Consider the following 25,713-nt stretch of genomic DNA (forward strand, 5'->3'; position numbering starts at 1 on the left):
TTTTATATTCAATGGGTAAAAGAGTATCAGTTTAGTAAATTATTGGGTTAATAACTTGCATGGTTTATGTATTTTGATTCTCCTACTTAGGAAGGGCCAATGTTTTTGTAATATTTGCTTGCAAGACGTGTTTGTTTTGTGCTTTGAATGGCTGCCAGCTGATTTGCCACTCCTGTTTCACAGGGGTTATCTACTTGAAAAATATGATAACCCAGTACTGGCCGGACCGTGAAAGTGCTCCTGGGGAGATCCCTCCTTACTCCATCCCTGAAGAGGACAGACACTGCATCCGGGAGAACATTGTAGAAGCCATTATCCACTCTCCTGAGCTGATCAGGTGCACAGTTTTAGCCTCTGTGTGAATTGCCTGTGGATTCTGACTGTTGGGTTTCTTTTTATTTTTCCCCAGCCAAGATCACCCACGTGCTAAGCATGGTTGTCACACACTGTGTATCCTAAATATAGAATTAATGTAGATGGAAAACCAGTTTTCAGCTTGTGTAGTGTGTAGAAATTTGTAGAACGTTAAGCAGAAACTACAGAACCTAAACCTTCTAAGCAAAAAGGAAGTCTAAGTACGGATGGTATTTGTTGCTTCAACACTACAAGAATATTGTTAAAATAACAGAAGTAACTTCTTTAATTGTTGTGCTTTGATTTCCAGAGTGCAGCTTACTACTTGCATTCACCACATTATCAAGTATGATTATCCAAGTCGCTGGACTGCAGTTGTGGAAAAAATTGGATTTTATCTCCAGTCTGACAATAGTGCTTGTTGGCTTGGAATTCTTCTCTGTCTTTATCAACTGGTGAAAAACTATGAGTAAGTTCTTCCTGGTCTTTCTTCATATAAACCAGCAGAATTAATATATTGGTGTGTATTTTTTGTACTCTGTATATATTGTAACCATGTGGAATTGTCTGTGGGACCGCCGGAAAGGTGCTGGAAATGTAATCAAAGGTGCTGGAAATGTAATCTTAGAAAGTATTCTTGACTACTTGCTGTGCAGATGCTGGCTCATGTATGTTCTCGAGTAAAAATTACAGGAAGACTGCCTTCATTAAAAGTTTGAATTGAGAAAAAAAAAGGGTGTTTTAAAACCTTAATGTGGTAGTTGTTTTATATGGATTGATAGCAGTAAGAAAGTCTGCTCAAAATCATGACTTTTGTAGGAATTTATTATTTAAATCAGGTTTAAACCTTTAAACAATTTGTACTCTAGTACTTGGTGACAGTAACCATAGAAAGGTTTTGGAGTGTGAAATCTGGAATGTTGGGAGCTCAGAATTAGTTAGCTGACTTTGTTATGATCACTTGGGTGGTCAGAGAAAAGGACAGTCCCGGAGTCAGGGAATTGTAGTAGTGGAAATGATGGAATCCAGAACTTTTTCAAAGCGTTGTAATGCATAACATTTCTGTTTCAGGTTCTTGATTTAAAATGTTGCATGGAAAAATTTCCATCTAATTTAATGTTTTTTGCATCAGTCAGTGTAAAACAGTGAATGTCAGTTTCTCAAAAATACTTTTACAGGAATGCCATAAAAATCTTTGTAATCCCAAATGGGAGTTTTCTTAGTGGCTGAAAATTTTAAGTCCTGCTAGGAAAGGAAAGCAAGAATTTTCTCACTTGATTTTCAGCTTAAAGATCTTTAACCAGATATGCTGCAGAGATCTGGGAGCTGTAAATGAAGAAGTGTTCAGTGGTAGTGAATTATGAGGATAGGAATAAATCCATGTTTAGGGATCTGATTGCAGTCACTGTGTGATATGGCACCAGGTGTGTCTGTAGTCTCAGCTGATCAAACACTTCAGCTGAGGCCAGGAGCTGCTCCTGCTTGCTCAGCTTTCTGGTGGAGTCAGCAAGGGTGAGTTTCATGTCACCAATCATGTAGGAATGTGCACATTTCAGTTGTTCAGTCAGTTTAGTGGGACACGAATCTGTGGGATGTTATTACTTTGATCAAGTTTTTACTGCCTGAGTTGTAGGAATATTTAAGTTTTGAATTTTTTTTTTCCTTAACATGGGACATAAATATCTTTGAGCTTTTCACTTTTTTTTTTTTTTCCCCTTCAAATTCAACCAGCAAGATCAAATAGCTGCTCTTTGCATAGTAGTTTTTCCTAGTCTTTTTTTTCGGAGGGGGAAAATTAGAAACTGTATTTTCCTGAGCAACATTTAATCTTAATGTTTGTGTTTCTGGTTCAGAAAATGCATGAAAACTGTATTATTGAACAGGATTTTGGAGCTCAGTGTTTTGTAGTAGTTCCTACAGAACATGCCATCTGGCAGCAGACTGAGTAGTCTTTTTCTTGTTATAGCCTGAAAATTGCCACTGTTTAGAAAACTGAGTATTGATATTTAATATTAGTGAAAAGTCTGCAAAAATGTGTTGGAAAAACAAACCAAACGAAAGCTCAGTCCTCTAACCCAGAGATCTCCCACAGGAGTCCAAGAATCTGACAAGTATTGATTGCTGAATCAAGAAATAAATGTACAATCACAAAATGATATTTTACCTTGTGATTGTCATCACCAGTATAGAAAAGATCCTGCTCTGGTAACTCTTGAATCAATTAGGAGTTTCTTGTGTGTAAGTTAAAATCTGGGGCAGAGATTTCAAAATGTGGCTTCGTTTCCTTGCAGGAATTTAGAAGTGTTGGCGAAAGGAAGTGGAGCCTTGTTTTCAGCATGGGCAAGCTGGTGGGCTGTCCCTAGCATAGCAGGTCTGAGGGTTTACTGCAAGGGTGGCTGCCTGCTCAGAGTCTGCCCCACAGCCTGGAATGGCACCTTCTTTATCAGATTGTTTGCTTTGGGCAAATTAAATGGTGAGATGTGAGAGCCATAAGTGGCAGGCTGTGAAAGTCTCCTCAGTTTGCTTTATCCAGTGTCAGTGAAGCAATGTAGCTTCTGCAAATATTTTGATAAATTGTGAACTATGATTAATGCATTTCTTATCTGTAACACCATCTGGCTATGGCTTTATTTCTGATTCTGTCACAGGAACTGGCTAGGGGTTTTTTTTTAAGTGGCAGGTTGTTATGAGCTGTCATATGACCTACTTGTGCCTACACTGGGGCAAGGTGAGCTTTTTCAGTTTAAAGCCACCTGAAAGAACTACAAAACTGGTTTTGTTCTTCTCTAAAGGTACAAGAAACCAGAGGAGCGGAGTCCCTTGATAGCTGCAATGCAACATTTTCTGCCAGTCCTGAAGGACAGCTTCATTCAGCTCCTGAATGATCCATCAGACCAGTCTGTCCTCATCCAGAAACAGATCTTCAAAATATTTTATGCCCTTGTCCAGGTAAAAAATGTTGTATATACTTGAACAATAATTTAAAGCATTATGCTTTTCCTTAAAATAGTGAATGACAGAAATATTACAGTATTAGATTACATCTGAATCATTTTCCCTTCTACTCAGCTCCATGAATCACAAGTTTCTGATTGTCTTGTGCTTTTACTTTTGAGCAGTGCTATTCCTGGTTGGCATTAGATAAAAGTTACTCTTGCCATCCTCTAAGGTAGGGTGTTTGCTGAAAACCAGTTAGAAAATGAGTTTTCTAAGGACAGGTTGTGGAGGCCAGCCTACAGAGAATTACCAGTGTAAATATAGCAGTTTGGAATGGAAGTGCTGTTAAATGTTTCAGAAATTAGAGTAACATCCATTTAAGTAGCATTTTAGCATTGCATAAGCACAATGAATTGGAACAAAGACCTCTAGCACCTTTCAGGATATTTAGGATATAGGTTAGATGGTGCTGAGTTCTTTAGCTTGGTTTTTGAGGTAAATTTCTATCTTTCATGGTGTAGGGAAGGATTTGAAAGCTAAAATTCAAACTGTAAAAGTAACATAAATTTATTATAAAGCAATTAATTTTTTTTTTTTTTTAACCAGTACACATTACCTTTGGAGTTGATAAATCAGCAAAACCTGACTGAGTGGATAGAAATCCTGAAGACTGTTGTTGATAGGGATGTACCAGCTGTAAGTGGCTTTTGGCTATTTGTTGTTTCTGCATCCTTTTTTCTCTACAGATGCCAAGAAAATAATAAATAAAAAAGATTAGGCTAAATGGGGGGTTTCAAACAGACTAAACAAATTTTGAAAATATGTAGCTTGTATGTGAGTTCTGTTTTTAAATTGTAGCAAAACTTATTTTGGTTTCTTGTTTCAAAAATTTGTTGGTAATTTAGGCATATTTCATGGGATTTATTTTTAGATATGCTCTGCTTCATACTTCTATTAAGCTAGAAGTTGAAATGGCAGGTTAGAAGCAAGATATACTATGTAGTTGTTCTAATTATGTATCATTTGAACTCTTTGTGAATAATCAGTAATATCTTCTTTTTTTTTCCCCTAAAGGAAACGCTTCAGGTTGATGAAGATGATAGACCTGAGTTGCCTTGGTGGAAATGCAAGAAGTGGGCTTTGCATATCTTAGCTAGGCTCTTTGAGAGGTATTTTCTCTTCCATTATTATTTAAAAAAAAAACTCCAAGCAAACATTCAATTCAGTAATATTGCTGCAGCCTTGAGTTTACATACTTGCTTCTAATTCTAGGTATGGAAGCCCTGGTAATGTTTCCAAGGAGTACAATGAGTTTGCTGAAGTTTTCCTGAAGGCCTTCGCTGTTGGTGTTCAGCAAGTAAGAAACGCTGAGTGTGGGGGGAGCATTAGGATAAGTTTATACTTAGTACTGATTGCTTATTTCATTATTTGCTGAAAAGCTTCTTGTTCTTATTCACAGTTTCTTTTCAAGCACATTGGTATGGAAAGCAGTCATGTCTGTGGGCTAAAAAAAGACTGATCAAGAAATTATCAATTTGCCACATATCACAATCCACTTTCCACTTACAAGCCTCAGATGAGCTCCAGACAAATGCTACCAGTTTTTTTCCTTTCTGAAAGAGATGGGTATATGTGGTGCAGTTGACCTTCAGAACTACCTTTTAGACTCTGATACAGGGGTTTTTTACTTAAAGTCTGTAAATGCTAAATTTTCAGCCTTCTGCAAAAGCCTGATCAAGCAGAGGCTCTCTTATAGACAGGTAATTTTGATGTTCCCTTCCCACTCGTCTCCCTGTTTTGGGGTTGCCATTTGTGCTGTGTTTTAGTCTGCTGTATGCAAACAATCTTTGGATATGTTTTTATAAAATTTCCTCATATTTGGTTCATAAATACCTTTATTTTAAGGTGATTATATTGCAAATGTAAATAGACTTGATTTATGAAGATCTCACAGTGTGGAATGTATTCTTCAAAGCCTTTGAGTCAGACAAACAGCTCTTAGTTCACTTTCAGTTCTCTTAATTTCTAGTGAAATTATAATGAATTACAGGACTTTTAAAGAAGAAATGTAGATAAAGTATCTCATAAATCCGTGCTTTTTGAAGGTTGGCCAAAGTATGGAAAACGTTTTTCACATGGAATGTGAGGCAATATATCCCAACACTGCTCAGGGAAGTGATGTCAGCTTTGCTTTCTGAGGTGCTCACCTGTCACCTCTAGGTGACATCAGGCAGATCATTACTGCATGTTCTTTAAGGCCTTATTGGTTGCTTTGCATGAAGTTCTGACAAAGGGCTATGGCCAAAAGTAGTCTTTGAAAAAATAATTTTAACAGTTTTACAAAATGCTTGTTTTTCTTTACATTGTCTTTGAATCAAATTTGATCCTTATTGCAGCTAGGAAACTCCTAAGAATTTGGGTATTTAAAGAAAACTGCTAAAAAATCAATACTTTGGCAGGCTTAGTTTGTTCCTAAACAATAATGTAACTTGTTTAGGAAGACAGACTATGTTAATGTTCTGCCCTCCGTTTTTCTGCAGAAGATAGATCTTGGGCCTCTGCTCAGGACATGGAATCTGCCAAACAAATGTGGAAGATTTTTAAGCAGGATGTGTTTCTTTACAGAAATTAGAAATCTGTGAAATACTGAAGAATGCAAATGTGGATAATATGTTTCATTGAGTTCTCTCTACTCTCCAGAGTGTTTGCAGCCTTTTAGTAAAGGAATAATAGATTAATATAAGGCATGAGACTACAGGTGGTTCAAGTATAATCTTGAAATATACTGCTAATATTATTGTCATAATTACTTCTCATTGATTAGCCCCATCCTCCAAAAAAAAAAATCCTGTACATTCAGCATTCACTTTAGCTAAACTTTCTTAGTTTGTCCAAACCAGGCTGAGCTGCCTAGCTGGAACACCCTGAATTTATCCCTTGTGTTAGCAGCTGTTTTGCTCAAGACACTTCTCATGAGCCAGAACTAAGCCCTGGTTGGACACTGCTGCCTTGTAGTTCCTTGGCACTGTTACAGAATTTTATTTTATTTGCCCCAGAGTGTCCATCCTGTTTTTCCTCACTGCAGTTCTTAAAAAATTTTTTCATTTTTTAATATCTGTACCTACTGCATCTGGATCATGAAGCTACATGCATCTTCTTGGATAGTCCTAAAAAAACCTGCAAGTTTGAGCTTTTGCCCTCTTTTCTATCCTAACTCAATACCTAATGCCACAAAACCTTGTACTAAGGTGTTTGAACCAAGTAACTTCTCTCTAAATCCTGAAGGTTTTTATACATGAGCAGTTCAAACTTTGGGAAGTGATAAAGCATCTAGAGCATAAAACTGTTTGTAAAGCTGTGAATATTTTGATGAATGAGTGCATCCTCCTTAAACTGAAGTGCAAGGCAATTCCTTTGGGTAAAACACTTCAGTCTTTGTGTAATAAATTGTATCAACAGCACTCATTTTCAAAATAACAAATCTTGATTTCTCTAGATTTTTATTTTGGTAGTATTACAGATTGATCGGTATCTTTCCAGCTCCTTTGGGTTGGGATTTTTTTAAAAAATGCTTCTTTTGTGTGAAGACTTAAATGAAATCCTGGAAACGGGATTTGTCATTTCTCTCCAGTTAGTCAGGCTGCTTCTGAAAGTGCAGTGTTTCCACTGACCTGGACTAGGCTACAGGGAATTCCCTTTGCATTACCTGTGCAAAGCTCTCCTGTGAGCTGTAATTTAATTACTAGTCATGGTCCCATGTCCTTTTCATGACCTTAATTGTGGAGAGCCATGGACTTGAACACAGGTGGATCCCTGTGAAGGAGTTCTGGATGCCACTGCAGGAGAAGAGTTGAGGCCAGAAAGCCACAGGGAGTGACTGACTGCTGGATCACTCCACACACACACATGGCTCACACAGCTGTGTGGCTGTGAGGCAGCACAGGCACAAATCAGACTGTGAGTGTAGAGTGTTCTGATCCAGTGGCTGGGTGTGAATTTCTGCCCCCAAAGAGTGAAAATGGAATAATAAACCTCAGAGGGCAAAGCCCCCTGGTGTGTGTTGGTGGTCAATTGGCATGTAAGGTTTGTGTTATTAAAGAATGGTATTTTTAAAAGATGTGCAAGCACCCAGTATGAGCTGCAAATTTCTTATAAAATTAACAATGACATTTGCTAGAAGACTTAGTCAGTACCCATTTTAGCCTAATGAATAAATGGGGGTTTTGTTCAGTTTTGAGGGGTTCTTATGTAGGCTTGTGAGGGAGGGTACAATTGTGGTGAAAATGGGCTGTGCTCAGTATAAGATACTGATGAGATCTGATTTCCCTAGGTGTTGCTGAAGGTGCTGTATCAATACAAGGAAAAGCAGTACATGGCTCCTAGAGTTCTGCAGCAAACACTGAATTACATCAATCAAGGAGTGTCTCATGCAGTCACCTGGAAGAATCTGAAACCTCATATTCAAGTAAGCCATTTTTGGGGTTTAATACTTAGATGACTCAGAAATACATTAGTCAGTCTACTGTACAGTGTTACCAGTGTTGCTACAATTCACACTTTAGGCACTTCCCTTATAAATTGCTGGTGGAAAGAGTTTAAGCCAGTTTAATGAAGGTTACCTTGAAACATGAGCAAAGCCACTAATTTATTGCTGTCTCTCCTTTGTGCTTTAATTTATTAAGGATTGCAATCTAACACAGCAGCACAACGTATTTGGAGATGGTGTTAGCTGCTGAATTTATGGCATTGAATCATCTCCACATGCCATCATCTAAAGGCAGCCTAGTATCTTGTGTTTTAATTCTGCCTAAACACAAAAGGTGTGCTTTTTTGTAAAGTCACACATAAATTCACTCTAAATCCAAATAGTTTTAGAATGTTACTGACAGGATGGAGAAAATCTGTAAAATACAGGACAGAATACAGAGATTGATTTAGTAGTGCTAACGAGTTTTCAATCTCTTTTTTTATTGCAGGGAATCATCCAAGATGTTATTTTCCCATTGATGTGCTATACAGATGCTGATGAAGAGCTTTGGCAAGAAGATCCATATGAATATATCCGCATGAAATTTGGTGAGCGTTTGAAATCTACTCATGTTAAAAAATTATTTTATGCAAAGATGGGATTTTTATGGGGTGCTTTTGTGGAAACAAAAAAGAGGTTGATTTAGTCTTAAAAAAAAAAAAAGAGAGAAACACAGTGTATTAACCAAATAAAAGAAGTTGAACATACTGGTAGTATTGGTGGAATGGAGAGAGGATACAACAGTCAGCAATGGCACAGGAGTTTGCGCACTTGTGGAAGTATTTCATTTACAGTTACAAAGTTTTTATGGCAAGTCAAACAGTTCTGGTCTTGCTAGCAGCAACTACATAAATTTAATATCATATAAAGGTTATGCCATAAACAGCTAATATTTTAGGCCCTGGATTTCTTAGGGAATTTCACCCATGGCACAGTTCAGAGCAGATTTACCCCAGTGATAAATGACACATGGAGTAAGCCTGGCATTCCAGACTTGTCCCATTTCACCTCCTGTGCTCTGCTGCTTTATGTTGGGGTTTACTCTTAAGTCTGTGCAGTCCTCTGAGGCTGGGAACAAAAAAAATACTTCAGACTCCCTGAACAAATTCTTCCCTTCACTAGGAATGTTTATGTGGCTAGAGCTAGGAATCTGGAGGGGTTTGGGAGTTTTTATCCCTCAGGTCAGAGGCATACCTGTAAACACTACAGCTATTACACAAGGTTCTGATAATCCTCTTCTGCAGAGAAATGAAAAACAGCATTTTTTAACCCAATTAATTCTGTGTGCTGGCCTGTAGAGCAAATAACATCCATGTCAAAACTTGAATGTTATGTCTGCTTCTGCTGTTAAAAAAGATTTATCTTAAAAATAAGAGATATGAACTTCAAATTAGACATGTAGAAGCAGTCATCATGAAAAATATGAAACATATATATCCAACCACATGTAACTCTTTGGCCTTGGAATGTCTCTAGCAAGAAAGCATGATTAACCACCTGAAGGGTGCTTTTTTTTGTATTAAGTACATTGGGATCATGAACTGTAGTAAAGGACTGGAATTTAAAACTGTTACAATGTTATTTAACAGATGTATTTGAAGACTTCATTTCTCCAACAACTGCTGCTCAGACATTATTGTTTACATCATGTAGTAAAAGGAAAGAGGTAAGTTGTTCAAGGATTATACTGAAATACCACCAGCTAAATTCAGTTTATTTGCTGAAAGAACTATTAATAAAAGTTTTACTTTTCTGCTCTCATATCATAGTACACTAAAATTTGAAATTCCAAATTTATTTTGCACTGGTCTATTTATGATTTTTTGTATTTGCAAATTCCCCTAGGACCCATTCTTGACAGAATATTGTGTGTTTGTAACAAAGACATAAAACATTGCCCAAATTCCACACTTGGAGCAGGCTATTAGATATTGTAGCATTTCAGAGCACAGAAAATGGTACCTGGGATGATTGACTGGAATACTTTGACTAACCTTACATGTAATCTAGGTCCTGCAGAAGACAATGGGCTTTTGTTATCAAATCCTTACGGAGCCAAACGCTGATCCTCGCAAGAAGGATGGTGCTTTACATATGATTGGTTCTTTGGCTGAAATTCTCCTAAAAGTAAGCAGAACAAATCTAGTGGTTCTTTTCATCCTTTTTTTGCCCCTCCTATGCTTTCTCTAACATACAGTGCCTTAGAAGAAATGCAAATAGCTCTGAGTTCACAAGTTTCTGAATTGCTGCCAGTTTTTTTTAAGCTGTTGAACTTAATTGTTTTGGGTTTAATGTCAGCTTAATTACTTAATTAGCAAAGTTTTATAGGTCATGTTCAAGTTCAGATTATTAAGTTCCTTTAAGTTCTGTGCTTCTGCTGAGAATTACTACACCATTTCTGTGCTTCACTTAATTACATTCCCTTTTTTGTGGAAGACAGGAAAAAAGTGCATCCAGTGAGAGGCTGTTTATTTAATGGACTGTTTTTTGTGTCTAGAAGAGAGGAAATAAAATTAAATTAGAGATGTTGCTCATTAAAATGCTAGCAAAATAGATGCGTGGCATGGACTTGTATTTGGACCACAGCTCTAAGCAGTTTCCCTGATCACTTTTACTTTTGGTGCCCATGTGCTGCCAACTGAAAGGTGTCTCTTGGGGTGAAAAAATGGCTGGGGAACTATTATGACTGAAAAGGTAAAAAATCCATGTATGATCCAAGTTTAATTACTAATATAGGAGATCATTGTTGCGTAATTGACTTTAAAAAAGGGATAAGTGAAAGTCTGAGGGTTTGTTACATTCTTCACACTTTATCATGTGTGACTTTTTTACTGGGAGAGAAATACATTTTTAAATGAATTTTTAAACTGATGTGCTTCCCTTCATATTTTGACAGAAAAAGATCTATAAGGATCAGATGGAATATATGTTGCAGAATCATGTGTTCCCTCTCTTCAGCAGTGAGCTGGGTTACATGAGAGCACGGGTAAGAAAGTGTGGCATTTACGGGTGAGATACACTGTTCCAACTGAAGAATTCAGAAATCTGCAACTTCTTCCCTCTCACGGAGGCTCTCCTTTCTGCACCTTTTTCATAATAAATGGTACACCTTTTCCAGGGATGAGTACCAGTTTTTACATGTGATTATAGCTAGCCCCTGTGTAGTTTTGGAATGGCTGCAGCGCTGTGTGCACAGTTTCCCATCTGTGTCTGGTGGTAGGGTCTGTGTGTGTTTTGCACATGGACTGTACTGCTCACACAAAACCTGTGGCCAAAGATGAACCTGAGATCATAGTACTGGTTTAGTGATGTCTGCAGGACAGCCTCCCACTGACCAGCCTCCACACTCTCAAACATCTTCATCGCTGAAAAGTCTTAAGTATCTTTATTTTTCAGGAGTTGCACCTCAGATGCAATGATTTGTGTGGGTTATGGGTAGACAAACAGTTGATAATCCTCTTTGTAGGTTTTGGTGCTCTGAATTTCTTCACTGGTTTTGTTTTCAGGCTTGCTGGGTTCTTCATTATTTCTGTGAAGTCAAATTTAAAAGTGACCAGAATCTCCAGACAGCCTTAGAACTCACAAGAAGGTGTCTGATAGATGATAGGGAAATGCCTGTGAAAGTGGAAGCTGCAATAGCTCTTCAAGTTCTCATCAGTAATCAAGAGAAAGGTAGGAGCTTTTTCTTACAGCTACAGGAAACCTTAATGGAATAGGTGTTAACTTTGTGATGTTCAGGCAGACTTGTTCTCTTCTTCCCTGATGTTAATTTCCCTCTTGCAATTGTAACTTGTAATCATTTACTCTAATTTTTCAGCTAGAAAAGTTTAATTTTTTAAAATAAATTGCATTTTAACATTATAAGACATTATGATTATTAAACGTGTTAAACAAGAGGTTCATGGTACTGTAAATCCAGTTTTATAGCACCTAATAATAGAATCAGAAATACAGTTGCAATATCTGTCTTGGCATATGTTCATTCGTGTTTAAATTTCTTTAAAGAAAAAAAAATACTGTCCTGATCCAGGCAGGTTTTACATGGCTTAGTACTCCTAAGCTGACATAAAAGCCACAAAACAAACATAAATTATATATTTACTACTTCAGGTCATTTGACGAAGGTGTATATGTACCAATTCCCATTCAATTAACATTTGCATTGATCAGTAATCTTGTATTTTTTGAATTCAGATCGCAGCGCTCTGGTTTTCATATTTAAATTTCAATCCTCTTGTTATATATTCTTGAAATTTGTTCTGAATGGTAGTATTGCTATAATGATTTATACTACTCATGGTTTTGGCATGTTTATGCTGAAGTACTAAATAGTTATTTGAGGTGTAGGTTCTTAAACTGATCTGTGTTTTTCTAAGACTGTTAATTCAAACATTCCACCTGTTTTACAGCTAAAGAATATATTACTCCATTCATTAGACCTGTAATGCAAGCTTTGCTTCATATTATAAGAGAGACTGAAAATGATGATCTTACTAATGTGATTCAGAAGATGATCTGTGAATATAGTGAAGAAGTTACTCCAATTGCAGTAGAAATGACACAGCATTTGGTGAGACTTTACGGTGGCTTGGGAAGATGTTTAATATGGGAAACATTGGTATTTAAAATTGATAGTTGAGTTTGACCATCAATTAATAGCTGTTATTGCTCCAGTCTAAGGGCATTGATACAAGTAATTTTCTTCTACATTTAGACAGTGTTTCATCAGAAGTGGCTTCATAACTTACACTGAGTAGAAATTTCTCTAAGAACAATTCTAGAAGCATTTGTGAAATCTTTGCATATTTCCTCCCAATAGTGGTAATAATGAGATTGGTAGCACATTTTAGGTAGTCTCTAAAATGTCACTTAGGTTGTCTGTTTTATAATATTAAAGAGTAGATTTTAAATTAAAAGTTTGGTGTGAAAATAAAGTTGAATCTGCAGGAGGAGTTCAGAGCTTCAATGGCCATATCTAGCAAGTTGTATTAATGGTTGCAAAAGCAGAGGTCAGCTCAGTGCTTCCCTATTAAAGGCCTTGGAGTTCCAGTGGAATTGTTAGTGTGTCCTCTCTGGGAATGCCTGCCAAGAGTTCTGATCTAGTTCAGCTACTGAGGAAACCTTGTGTCAGAAGAACTTACCAAGGGAAAATGTATTCTTTTGCATGGGACATAATGTCATTTATATATTTTTATTCAGAAGTAGACAAAGGGTAAAGACAGATCCAATGGTTTAACATCCAAATTTTATCATCCTGAGAAGAAATTCTGGAGCAGAGCAGTCACCTGTTATTATTTGTACACGTTTTCTGAGCAGAAGTCCTTCTGAAATTGTGTAGAGTGCCAGACTTTCACAATTTCATGACACATTTACGGGTTGTTCTGCTATTATGTGCAGGCAATGACATTTAACCAGGTGATCCAGACTGGTCCAGATGAAGAGGGCAGTGATGACAAAGCAGTGACAGCAATGGGAATCTTGAATACTATTGATACGCTTCTCAGTGTAGTTGAAGATCACAAGGAAGTAAGTAAAAATTACTTTAAAGCTGATATGTATGGTCTAAGAACACTAAGTCTTTTATAGTCCTAGCATTGTTACATGAAAAACTGTCCTTTTGGACAAAAAGATCTTAAAACAGAAAATAGTGAAGTACTTATCATGTAGCAAAGTTGTAACAGAGTGGGTCGCTTTTCTAATGAAATGCATGCAGCAATAGAGCATAAATGTTGCCACAGTATTTCCCATAAGAATCCAGCTTCTTGTTCAAATAGTAGAAGCAATGTGTCTGTAACAGGTGGAGCTCTGGCAGCTCAGCTGAGAACACACTTTGATTTTATGAGATCTGCCCTTCAAACAAAACAGATAAAGCTTCACATAGCTGCAAACATTGACTCTGCTGGCTGGGTTTGCTCTCTGTGACAGAATCGATGTGGATAAATACAGCTCTTGTGGCTGTGCTCAGAGATGGTGGATTTTACCTGCCTCATCTGCCCTGGAGAATTTTCCTTTGGAATTAAAACTTCTGTCATTTTGTTTTGGTGTACTGAATGGAGTCACTTCTGTCCAGAGTACAGCCAGTTCAAAAGATGCTATTTCTCATTAAAATCTTTCTTTACAAAGTCAGCTACAGTCTTTTAATAAATACGTTATAGTTTTTTAGTGACTAAAAAGTTGAGTAATAAGCTGTAGGGCTCTGAAGACTTCACCAAAGAAGCAGCATTAAATTCCCAAGGGAATTCCCAAGAATTCAGTGCTGCCACACCAGGACTAGCTCAGCTCATTTTCTTGTTGCTTGTACTTGTTTTTGTCAGCAAATCCTTGCTTTCTAAATGAAAAGTCTGTGTAACAATATGGTAGTCCTGAGGAGCTCAATTTGAAAATGTTGACCAGTAAACATTTATATTTATAGACATCTCCCACAGCATGACCAGTGTTCCAAGAGATAAAGTATTTAGCTGGTTAGGTTCAAATCCTGTTCTGCATAACTAAAACCAGAAACTGAGCCTTTACTTGTCCCTGTGCAAGGTGAGTGCCCTCAACAGGTTAATGACTGTTTTGTTAGCTGTTCCGTGGACTAATATATACTAACTGGGAACACTGACTCAATCTGTAGGACCAGCATTTACACTGATGGTCACCATACCATATGAATATCCTAAGCTAGGTTTGGGAAGTGGTTTGGTATTTAGGATTTTTTTGAGGTTTTTTTGTTTTTAATTTCTTTTCTGGAAGAGGAAATACCTCCTGTGATTTCTATTGTTTACTGCTTTGATATATATATATTTTTTCTTACAATGTTTTAATGGGACTGAACTGGTGCAGAGGGTTAGTCAGGCTTTTCTATTTAAAGGACACCCTACAATGAGATTCTTCCATATTCAAAAACTGCCTTGTATTGAAAGTTACCTTGCAAATCCTTAGCTGAGTGCTGCTCTTACACATCTAGTGCTCTAAAATGTGAGACATTTCTAATAGTTCTTAAAAACTATATTGTATATATAGAAGCTGCTTTGAAAAATTCTAAAATGTGTTTAATTTTCACTCCAAAGTATTGAAAATAGTCATTACCTGTTCTTTTTATTTTTTTTTCAGATTACCCAGCAGCTGGAAGGGATCTGTTTGCAAGTGATTGGAACAGTTTTGCAGCAGCATGTATTAGGTATCTGTACTTCTGCTGGCTTACTTTTAGAAGTGCATGGGATTGGCATGCTATTTACCTAGATTCTGTTTGTTTTAGAGTTCTACGAGGAGATCTTTTCCTTGGCTCATAGTCTGACCTGCCAACAGGTTTCTGCACAAATGTGGCAGCTTCTTCCTCTTGTGTTTGAAGTCTTCCAGCAGGATGGTTTTGATTATTTTACTGGTAAGTAATATAAATAAATCAGGGAGCCAGAGGGTTTCATGGATGCAATTTCAGCCGTACAATGAATTGCATGATAACTGAAATGTTAGGAGAACACTCAAGTGAGGTTACACCTGAAGTATTTTTTGCTCTTGCAGCTACCAGACTTGTTTTGCTAAGGCACCTATGACTTGCAGACTTATCTTGGTAAACATTAAGCAAGAACTGTAATTATTAATACACAGATTTCAACCTGATTTTAATAGCATACAGATGATACCTAATGTGATAATTCTTCTTTTACATATACAGATATGATGCCTCTCTTGCATAATTATGTGACTGTTGATACAGATACACTTCTGTCAGACACAAAATATCTTGAAATGATCTACAGTATGTGCAAGAAGGTGAGTAAATTCCTGTGTGGTAACAAAACCTGCCATCTCTGAAGAAATAACCGTGTTAAACTGGGTACTTTTTTCCACAGCAGCTTTTGACTTCTGCTCCTTAAAGCATTTTGCTATCTAACATCCTCTAAGATTCCTAAATTACTAAGTTATTGCAGAGAGATTTAAAGAGATTGCATGAAAATTTCAGATACATGCTTTTGCTGAAGGAAAAATAAATCCTACACAACAAAAGCAGAATAAACAAAACAGGTTTGTGCAATACACTTTGTGCATATGGACATGCAAGACAGATTGCAAAAGGTAGGTGGATTCTTCCATCTGGGACTTGTAGCCTCACCATGGCTGGGATGCACGTGCTGCATGTGTGCTGAAGGTCTGAGACCTGCTAGCTAAATAAGTGTGTAGGGATGGAAGGTAAAGGGACAGATAGGAAGTTGTTTTCCCAAGTTCCTGCACATCAGTGGTGAAAGCTGGGAGCAGAATGAAGTTGGTCTGACTCAGTCCAGGCACTTTTGGGCAGGTTTTCTGTATTTTAGTTTGTTACTGGGCTTTCTTTGTCCAGTCAAAATGTAGAACATACAGCTTTCCAGAGTGTTAGCACCATGTGAGGAAAGGAATCCTTTTTTGTAAGATGTGTGTTAATGTTTTATCATCTCTAATAGTAATATGTGGGGATTTCAGATTTCCACTCCTGGATATGGTGTGTGGTGTCTATATAAGAGCTTTGGTGAACTGTCAGCTGTGCTGCCTGCGGTATTTCCTGAGTAATTCTTTTGAAGATGTTTAAATATTACCGTGAATAACTATTTTAGTATTCTATAAATACTAGTGAATAACTCTTGCCAGCCTTTGTTTGAAAACAAGTTGCAATCAGGCCAATTGGGATATTGGTAATTTCTTGGAATCTTATATATAAAATTAGCCTGTCATGACCACTTAGTGATTGGTGTTAGCTGAGCACAGTGAATTTTTAACACAAGTTTTAGGTATTGCATGGTCTTCCACTGGATATCCCATTTTTGTAAATAAAACTTCTATAAAATTCAGTACATTGATGGATAAGTAACATTTTTCTTTTGTGTATGGAAATAATCCTTGGCAACATGGCAGCTGATGCTTTTACTGTAACCGTGGTATGCTCAGCATCCATAGAGTTCTTGAATATTTGTACATTTGGTTAGTTTTGCCCACTTTCAGCAGTTTCCAGTCTCTGGTTGTCACACTGAGCCATTGCTGTAGATCTGGCTGCTAATGGTGGCCTTGTTAGAGAGGGTAAATTCATACCAGATTTTCAAAGCAAAGCAGTGTTTAGAGAGTACTCTTTGAGGGGATACACCACCAGTAATGGCTGTGTTTCAGGTCCTTACAGGAGTTGCTGGAGAAGATGCAGAATGTCATGCAGCAAAGCTGTTAGAAGTAATTATTCTTCAGTGTAAAGGGCGTGGCATTGATCAGGTTGGTAATGATTTTGGTTGCTACAACTAATACTTTAAAAATAGTTATTGTGTAGTATGAATTGATTATGTATTAAGATGAGATTTGTTATGAGCACTTCATGTGGTGCAGCTGATAATCCTGTCAGTGTTACTCATTGACAGCACTGCACATTTTGGTCCCAGAATTTAGGACACTGCAAAACTGGTGTTTTTCTGACCTCAGGACCATCTTGGTTCTAAAAAGTCAATTAATTGTATTCTAAGTTAATTCTAGTGAATACTTAATGAAAATTATTCTGTCAACCTCATAGCTTTGAAATAATGAAGAATGAAAATGAAGTTCCTAGAATCCAAATCAATGTAATAGAGGGACCAGGGACTTCATTATGTACATATGGCAGTTGGAATTTGAAAGATGAATAAGTTGATTTTTCTGGACTTTCTAGTTTGTACATTTTCTCTATTTTCCATTTTTAATACACAAGATTATAGAACCAGAAGTTACATTTGCTGTGCAGGATGTTACAAAATCCATGTGTTTAAATATTTTCACATTTTCATTTCATCTTTGTATCTGACTGCTGCTGGCAATTAAAAATGACTCAGTTTTATGCCATCTGTGTTTATGTGCCACGCACTTGAAGTACAGAATGACAAGTTTTATTTTTGATCACTGAGTGTGAATGTTCTCACTGTCCAGTGCATACCCTTGTTTGTGGAAGCTGCCTTGGAGAGACTGACCAGAGAAGTGAAAACCAGTGAACTGCGAACCATGTGCCTCCAGGTTGCCATAGCTGCTTTGTATTACAATCCTCATTTACTATTAAACACGTTGGAAAATCTTCGTTTCCCCAATAATGTGGAGCCTGTCACCAATCACTTCATAACTCAGTGGCTTAATGATGTGGACTGTTTCCTGGGGTAAGTGTTTGTACTTCTGGAGATGATTCTCTGTGATACACCTGTGTATGACCTGCTTGTAAATCATGACAGAACTTGCAACTGTTCTACTCTTCTGTTTTGTAGACTCCATGACAGAAAAATGTGTGTGCTTGGCCTGTGTGCTCTTATTGATCTGGAGCAAATACCACAGGTTTTAAATCAAGTTGCTGGGCAGATCCTGCCAGCTTTTATCCTTTTATTTAATGGATTGAAAAGAGCATATGCCTGTCATGCAGAGCATGAAAATGACAGTGATGATGATGATGAAGCTGAAGAAGATGAGGAAACAGGTATGGAGATGGAACCTTTGATGTAATTTTGTATGTCTCATTTTTTTCTGATGGAGATACTGAGTTCCTTTGTGGAATTCTTCTGAGTATCCTAATTCCAAAAATGAAGCACTGCAGTAGAACACTGAACATCTTTTGACAACTTTTAAGTATATCTGACTTACTTTCCACTCTCTCTTAAAAACTGACTTCCAGGGCTGAGTTAAAAGAGCTTCTCCCTTTCCAGCCTGCATGGTATTGTTACCACTTCCACTGCCTGTTTTATCTAATTAGCCACATTTCTAAAGAATTGTTCTTGACGTTTTCAAGATAAACTTTTGTTTGTTTATAATTAACTCAGAGGAGCTGGGAAGTGATGAAGATGACATTGATGAAGATGGTCAAGAATATCTTGAAATTCTAGCAAAACAGGCAGGTGAAGATGGAGATGATGAAGACTGGGAAGAAGATGATGCTGAAGAGACTGCTTTGGAAGGTTATTCCACAATTATTGATGATGAAGATAACCCTATTGATGAATATCAAATATTTAAAACAATTTTTCAGAGTAAGTAACTGTATTTCTTTTCTTGGCCAACAAGTTACATTTCAGCTTTAGTGTACACTGTTGTTAACTAGAACTTGTTCAAAACTTCCAAACAAGCTTTCCAATATGTGCTTGAACCATTTCTGTCTTTGAAAATGAGATGCTATTGTTAAACTTCAATAGCAGAGGAAGTTGCTTGAATGAATTTATAGTGGTAGGCAAGAGGTCTGAAGGCTATACTAGTGTTTAAATGTCTTGAATTATGTAACCATAACAGAATATTACTCTGATTAAAATGGCAGTGAGTGAGTAAGGTTTGAGTTCTAGAACATTTTAATCAACACTTTCCTTTTGCTTATGTTTTCTTCCTGCTGCAGCAATTCAGAACCGTAACCCTGCGTGGTACCAGGCTTTGACCCAGGGCCTTAACGAGGAGCAGAGGAAGCAGCTGCAGGACATAGCGACCCTGGCGGATCAGCGGCGGGCAGCACACGGTACTTGCACCCTTTATACCAGTCGTGCCTCCTTGCTCTGTCAGTGCCCTGCCTGTGCTCAAGAAGCACAGTGCAGAAAAGGCCTTGAATTCAAGCCTGAGAATGGCTCCATCAAAACAGGGTTGTTAGAGGTCTCTTAGAACTGCCAGCCTCCATGCACAAACTGGGTGGCAATACCGCAGGTGAGAGGAATGCTAGAAACACTTGGGGAGGTAGGCAAGGAAATAAAAGCATATTTGTCCTAATTTCTTAGATTTGAAAACAATTTATTTGATTACCTGAAGGTAGTTGAACTCCGGGTATGTTAACACATCAAGTGGCTGATGAATGATTTCCTGAGATGTCATGTAGTCCCGTGGGGATAGACAAGGATGCTGTGGGTAGGAGAATGCTTAAATTATGGAAGAAGTACCATCTGTAAAGCCACATCATTAAGCCTATTAAATATTACATATTGTACAGATTTTAAAATCTGTGTTCAGTTTTCCCTTTTGAGAATAAGCCAATATATATAACACTCTTAAGTCAAGACTGGATGTTGAGGGATCAGTCCAGCCTCATGTCCTGTGTCTTAGTGAGTAATTGCTACAGATGTTTCAAAACAGAAATTCATAAATTTTTCAATAAAAATATTGGTAGTAAGAATACACATTTAGTAAGTGCTTTTTATGAGAGAACAGCCTAAATCACCTCACAAAGCTTGTTTGGGTCCAGAATGGTCCAGTTTTAATGATTACCAAATACAGTTTCACTGTGACCCCTGTCAAGCAGTAGACATTTTTTGATGTAATTTTATACTACTGCATTTTATGGAGACAAAAAAGTTTGAGGTGTGTGTTTGTTTGTTTGGGTTTTTTGTACTGTTTTTTCAGAGAAATTGTGAATTTTAACTTAAGCAACCAGATCCCTGTGGGAAATTCTTGCCTACTATCACAGCACATTGATACTACTTTTAGGCTGCCTACCACACATGGGGATATCCTGTTAGAAGGATGTGAAATGCAGTTCTCCCTTATTAATGTAGCTTAGAAGAATTTCCATATGCTGAGAGATGTGTCTTCTGTGGAGCTGTGCGGGATTCTCCCTCCATGCTCCACTAGCCATGGCAACATCTTTGTGGCCTGTTTCCAAAGAACCAGAGCCAAAATGCAGATTTGCCAGATAGTATGAGCTGACCTGTATTCCCAGGGAGATTGCAACTGTGTTGATTTAGGAGAACTAAGACCAACATAAGACATTAATAAGTGTTATCTTGGCCTGGGAATAATACAAGCCACTTTCTGCATTATCCACATTGTAGTAGAGGTACAACCTAAATTACCAACCTGATCTTCAGTTGTCCATGTATTAGAGCTGTTCAGACTGTTTACAGTAATCCCTGTCCTTACAGCAGTGTTTGAAGGATGGTAAAACCAGACACTTTAACAATCACTGGTAGTTACAGTGATGGATAAAGTCCAAATTACCTGCTTGGGTAGCAGCATGTGTAAAAAGGCTTTTTCTGGTGCTTCAGTGGTGGTTTCTGCTTATATTGTTGAATTGAGATAGGAACACCAAAAATTTAGCCAATATCTGTGTACTGCTTTTTTGCACATGGGCTCTGGTACTGATTAGACTGCAAAGAATTGTGTGCTTGTTACTAAGTTTATAAGTGCAGTATTCATTCTGGTCCTGTTTCTAAAGTACAGTCATGTCCAAAAGCTAAAGTGTGGGCTTTTTGAAGTACAAATTGATGAATTTGAGAAGTTAAAATAAGTAAATAGTCCATCTGTTCTGTGGGGCCTGACACATTTCCACTTGTGGGTGCTGATTCCTTGGTTGGGTAACCCCAGGTTAAACCTGTATCTCTGAGAGACTCAAAGTGGTCTGTCTTCCCCCCTACACACACACTAAAATTTCTTCCTTCTGTTTGTTTGTTTTGTTTTAGAATCCAAAATGATTGAAAAGCATGGAGGATACAAATTCAATGCTCCAGTTGTGCCAACTTCATTTAATTTTGGAGGCCCTGCCCCAGGAATGAATTGAATTATCACTTTTCCTGCTACTGTGTGATTGTAGTGAAGAGCTTGTGTTCCTCCCAATAGTGGTTCCAGAACTGGTTCATGTTATCTACAACTCACTCTAAACTAATTTATAAATAGATTGGACAAAAGCCCCAGAAGTGGGACCTGATTATTCAACCTGATACTGGAAAGCAAACCAGAGGTTTTTTTGAAGATAGGAAGAATCTGAATTTAAAGCTTCAAATGACACGCTTTGGAGATCGGAAATCAAGAGGGGATGTCATGAAGGCAGCTTTTCTTTTTCTGAGGAAAAAAAACTAGACATGGGCTGCAGGACTATTTAAAATGTCTCATTTACAGTACAAGCTAGAAGGCAGACTTAATTTTTACACCTGTGGCAGTATGAGTATTTGCCCAGTTTCTTTCCCTTTTATCCCTACTACTGGGTGTCTATTCTTTTAATGTAAATAAGATAAGGTAATCAGATAGCCTTACTTAATCTTCATCATTTCCATTTATCAAGATTGTTCATATGTAGAATATTGGACACTTAATGTAGCACTACATAACTGATAAATCTGTAAATGAATTAGCACTTTCATATTGAAACAAGCCTGCTAGCCTATGTACAAAAATAGCAAAATGTTTGCTGTTTATAAGAATAAAAAATAAGGGATGTATTGGGGAAAATAATTTCAAGTTATTAATTTAAAATGAACTAGCAGTTTTGTACCTGGTGACTTTGTGGTGCAGTCACCTCTGGTTGTGACTTGAATTCGGATATGTAAAAAGGGGTTAGTGATATTTCATTGCTGCTAAAGAAGAAATAGCAACACCCTCCGTGTCCTTTGTTTTTTTTTTTAAAGATCTCACTGTACAAGCTAGAAAATTGAACAAAAATGTACTGTAAGCACAAAGAAAAGTTATCCTCTCTAAGGCAGGTAAATGAGATGTGAAGTTCTTAAGGTCAGTTGGAGTGTAAGGGTGAAACACCTACATATGCAATCTATTAAAAACAACAGTGTCATTGGCTGATCTGGGCTATGGTATTTAAATGCAATTTTCGCCCCCAGTTGTGCAGAATATTCTTTTTCCAGCTCATGGTAGTGCAGGTGCACTACTCCTGCATTTCATTCCCCCTCTTTTTGCACTTGCAGCATTAGTGTGTGCTGTTGTCTGCCTGATCCAGACAGTGTATTTGAAGTTTTGCCAATCTTTCAGTTTGAAGCCACAATTTTCTTCCTTCAAAGTTGCTATAGTAACTAGTATTTTAGCTAGAGAGGCAAAATACAGTTCCCTCTGGGACCACTATCAAAACCACTGTATGAAGAAGCCAGCAGGGAGAGGCTGTGAATGGGTTGGCTTAAATGCCCCCTTTTTCTTTTCTAAAAGCAAATCCATTGGCGTTTGATCTTGCCTTGAGATCATTGGTGTCAGGTCTTTTAAATCAAATGTTTGGGTTGTTTTTTTTTTTTTCTTTAGGCTGTTTTTATATAAAAATGTCACCTGCTGTTACAATTGATATTAAACAAGCTACCTTAATTTAATGTAAGCCTCCAAAATTTAAATACAGGTTAAAAATAAACTGAGTTTTTATCTGTAAAAATGAAATGCACATATATATATATTATGATACTCAAAATGCAGTCTTCAGAAAATTGGTCTGTGTGGTGTGGTTTTTTGCATCAGCAGAGTAGCAGGATTTGGTGGTGCTTTGGGGTTTCCTTGCTGAGCTGCCCAGCCCCACACTTGCCTTCCCAGGCAGCAGGAGGGTGTTCCAGCCTCTCCACTGCAGCTGCCTGGCTCCGGCAAACACTTCCCTGCACACGGGGGGGCCAAGGTGGGACACGGAGCCCTGGCCCACTACCAAAGGGACACTTGGAAAGCAAAGCACCTGAGGTGGAAAAAAAGCCAGCCTTGGATGGGAACATCCATCCTCGTGGTGGTGTGAGAGCCGGGGTAGTGCCTGTGCATCTTTAGGGCATGCCCAGAGCAGAGCTCACTGGGGGTTTGTGACTCTAACTCACGGGCACTTCCAGGCTGCTCCGGCCCCCAGGCACTCTAGACAGGGTTTTATTTTTGTAGAAAAAGCTGACAGATGTGCTTCCAGCATGCCTTCTCCTTGCATTGCTTGGGAACACCCAGTTTGACAAATCATTTCTGAACATCTGCTGGCTGGGTATCTGCGTACCTTCATATGCATCCCAAAAATGCATGAGAAGCTTTGAGGACAGATGAGCCATTTTGGACAGATGAGCCTTCTGCCTCGTGGCAGAAGATGTGACAGCAGCAGTGAGAAGGCTTCATGTATAAAGCAGATGACAAAAAAAATAGGGGGAAATCACCAATTTTAGTGCTGTTGTCAGTTCTGGAACAATTATATTTTTCAAGTCACAAGTCAAGGGAAGAATTTTATCTTGGTGTGAGGAATAGTCTTACTTCAAGGGTGCTTTTATGTGTCACTAGACTGGTTAGCAAGGAGCATCTTTTTTAAGATGGATCTAGAACTTTGCTTTCCTTTGCTCCACGAAATGTATTTATATAAATTGCAAAACAATTTTGCATTGTTGTTGGTGGTGATAGCGCATTTTGTGATGCAATATATCAATTTCAGTGATACACTTATGTCAAATTAAAAACTGATCTTCCTCCTAGAACTTGCACTTATCCATTCCATTTTCAAGGATAAAGCAACTCTAAAGGAAGAGCTGGGAAATTTAAAGCCTCTGTTTTTTTCTATTATGGAAGATCTCCTTGGATTAATAAACATCTAAAGCAAATCCTTATCTTCACTTATTTCAGTGTGGTGTTTTGAATGTAGCTGTATCCTTACAGCAGAGTCCTGCTCGAGTTGCACAGCTCTCAGGTTTGTATTTCCCTCTCCAAAATATTCCTCCAAACAAACGTTAGGCACAACCAGAATTCTCTTCAACTGCATTAAATATAAAAAATAGGTATTTTTTTTAAATGCCGACATACTGGGTTAATATTTTTTTCCCTTAACCACTGTCTTGAAAGAATGATTAGTATGTATCAGCATAGTACCACAAAGCTCTATTCCAATCTCCTGTAGCCTAGGACTGTCACTGCAAGATTTGTCAAGTCTGCAGTGGAATAAATACTGACTGCCTGCCAATAAACATGCAGGTGATTTTGACTACTAGTGGATACCTGCTAAGTTTTAAGGGTTGATTATTTTCTCTGTGGAACCTTCTACATAGCCAGAATGAGCCAAGTGAAAAAGCTTTATTGCTGATTATTAGTTATTTTTCAATCAATATGTAGCTTTATCTTAAATGGCACGTGACTAATTTTGTGTATTTCTGCTTTTTTTGCAAACTATTGGTGGAAACATAAAGCACATCAGAATCTCTGTGGAACCTTCTACATAGCCAGAATGAGCCAAGTGAAAAAGCTTTATTGCTGATTATTAGTTATTTTTCAATCAATATGTAGCTTTATCTTAAATGGCACATGACTGATTTTGTGTATTTCTGCTTTTTTTGCAAACTATTGGTGGAAACATAAAGCACATCAGAATGGGAAACAGATTGTAGTATTTTGCAGAGATTATAATTATTAAGAAAAGGGGAGTTGGCAATCAGAAACAGGATTTTATCTTGGGTATTTCACTGCTGCTATAACTTGAAACAAACTGATGCCTACAGCTTGTATTTGGCTTAAAATTTACAATTAGGAAACTAAATTAAGAAAGAAAAACTGTTGGCTATTAGGCCTGTTTGGGAATAAGGTTTTTTTTGTTTGTTTGTTTTGTACAACTACAATAATTTTGGAGTGAAAGAATTTTGAACTATTATTCTGGAGAAAAACGTAAATGTTTTCACATGTCTCATGATCAGAAAGATGCATTAAGTCCATCACAGCAGGGCTTACCGTCCCATCAATGGGAATAATTCGCATCAACTGCACAACAAGGTTTTCTGAGGAATTAACACGCTTTGCTTGCCTTACACTGGGAGCTCTTGGGCTATTTATTACACGTTTCCATACCTAAAGATCTGGTAAGGACAACACTCCCAAGCACAGCCTTAAGCAGAGCGTCCTTCTCCCCCAGAGCCGTGCTGGCACGGCAGCGGAGATAATGCGGCAGGAGGCCGGCAAGGGAAGGGCAGAGCGCCCACAGTCCCCGGCCCGGCCGTGCGGCCCCGCGCAGGGCCCAAGGGAGCGCGGATGGCCCCGGCCGAGGCGGATCCGCTCCCGGGGGCCCGGGGGCGCTGCCCGTCCCCTCACCGTGCCCGTCCCGTCCCCGCCGCCTCAGGCGCTGCCGGCGCGCGCCGGGGGAGGGCAGGAAATGGCGCCGCTCCCCGCTGGCGCGCGGGCGCCTCGCTGCCCGCTGCACAAAATGGCGGCGGCCCCGCGCCCGGCACAGCCGCGACGCCATGAAGCCGCGGGGCGGGGCCGGGGGCGCGCGGCCAATGGGCACC

At 38.3% G+C, this 25,713-nt stretch overlaps 1 protein-coding gene and 1 non-coding gene across 2 annotated transcripts in view; both read left to right on the forward strand.

The window, feature by feature from the left end:
• IPO7 (importin 7) overlaps positions 1–24,054 on the forward strand; it is a 34,261-nt gene extending 10,207 nt beyond the window's left edge. Inside the window, exons 3-25 of the mRNA XM_041464652.1 lie at positions 184–337; positions 665–823; positions 3,147–3,303; positions 3,898–3,987; positions 4,366–4,460; positions 4,564–4,648; positions 7,622–7,756; positions 8,268–8,367; positions 9,409–9,485; positions 9,830–9,946; positions 10,716–10,805; positions 11,326–11,491; positions 12,229–12,389; positions 13,217–13,345; positions 14,915–14,981; positions 15,060–15,185; positions 15,477–15,574; positions 16,937–17,032; positions 17,714–17,934; positions 18,040–18,245; positions 18,586–18,792; positions 19,149–19,265; positions 21,193–24,054. Of these exons, the coding sequence (XP_041320586.1) occupies positions 184–337; positions 665–823; positions 3,147–3,303; positions 3,898–3,987; positions 4,366–4,460; positions 4,564–4,648; positions 7,622–7,756; positions 8,268–8,367; positions 9,409–9,485; positions 9,830–9,946; positions 10,716–10,805; positions 11,326–11,491; positions 12,229–12,389; positions 13,217–13,345; positions 14,915–14,981; positions 15,060–15,185; positions 15,477–15,574; positions 16,937–17,032; positions 17,714–17,934; positions 18,040–18,245; positions 18,586–18,792; positions 19,149–19,265; positions 21,193–21,290 (2,951 nt within the window). The 3' untranslated portion in view covers positions 21,291–24,054. The remainder of the gene's footprint in view (positions 1–183; positions 338–664; positions 824–3,146; positions 3,304–3,897; positions 3,988–4,365; positions 4,461–4,563; positions 4,649–7,621; positions 7,757–8,267; positions 8,368–9,408; positions 9,486–9,829; positions 9,947–10,715; positions 10,806–11,325; positions 11,492–12,228; positions 12,390–13,216; positions 13,346–14,914; positions 14,982–15,059; positions 15,186–15,476; positions 15,575–16,936; positions 17,033–17,713; positions 17,935–18,039; positions 18,246–18,585; positions 18,793–19,148; positions 19,266–21,192) is intronic.
• LOC121352086 lies at positions 10,998–11,178 on the forward strand. The gene has a single exon (XR_005954881.1). It is a non-coding gene; the product is annotated as a small nucleolar RNA SNORA23 (small nucleolar RNA).
• Positions 24,055–25,713: the final 1,659 nt, after the last annotated feature.

The sequence above is a fragment of the Pyrgilauda ruficollis genome, unplaced genomic scaffold, assembly GCF_017590135.1.
Source record: "Pyrgilauda ruficollis isolate IOZ18807 unplaced genomic scaffold, ASM1759013v1 scaffold182, whole genome shotgun sequence".
Taxonomy (NCBI): domain Eukaryota; kingdom Metazoa; phylum Chordata; class Aves; order Passeriformes; family Passeridae; genus Pyrgilauda; species Pyrgilauda ruficollis.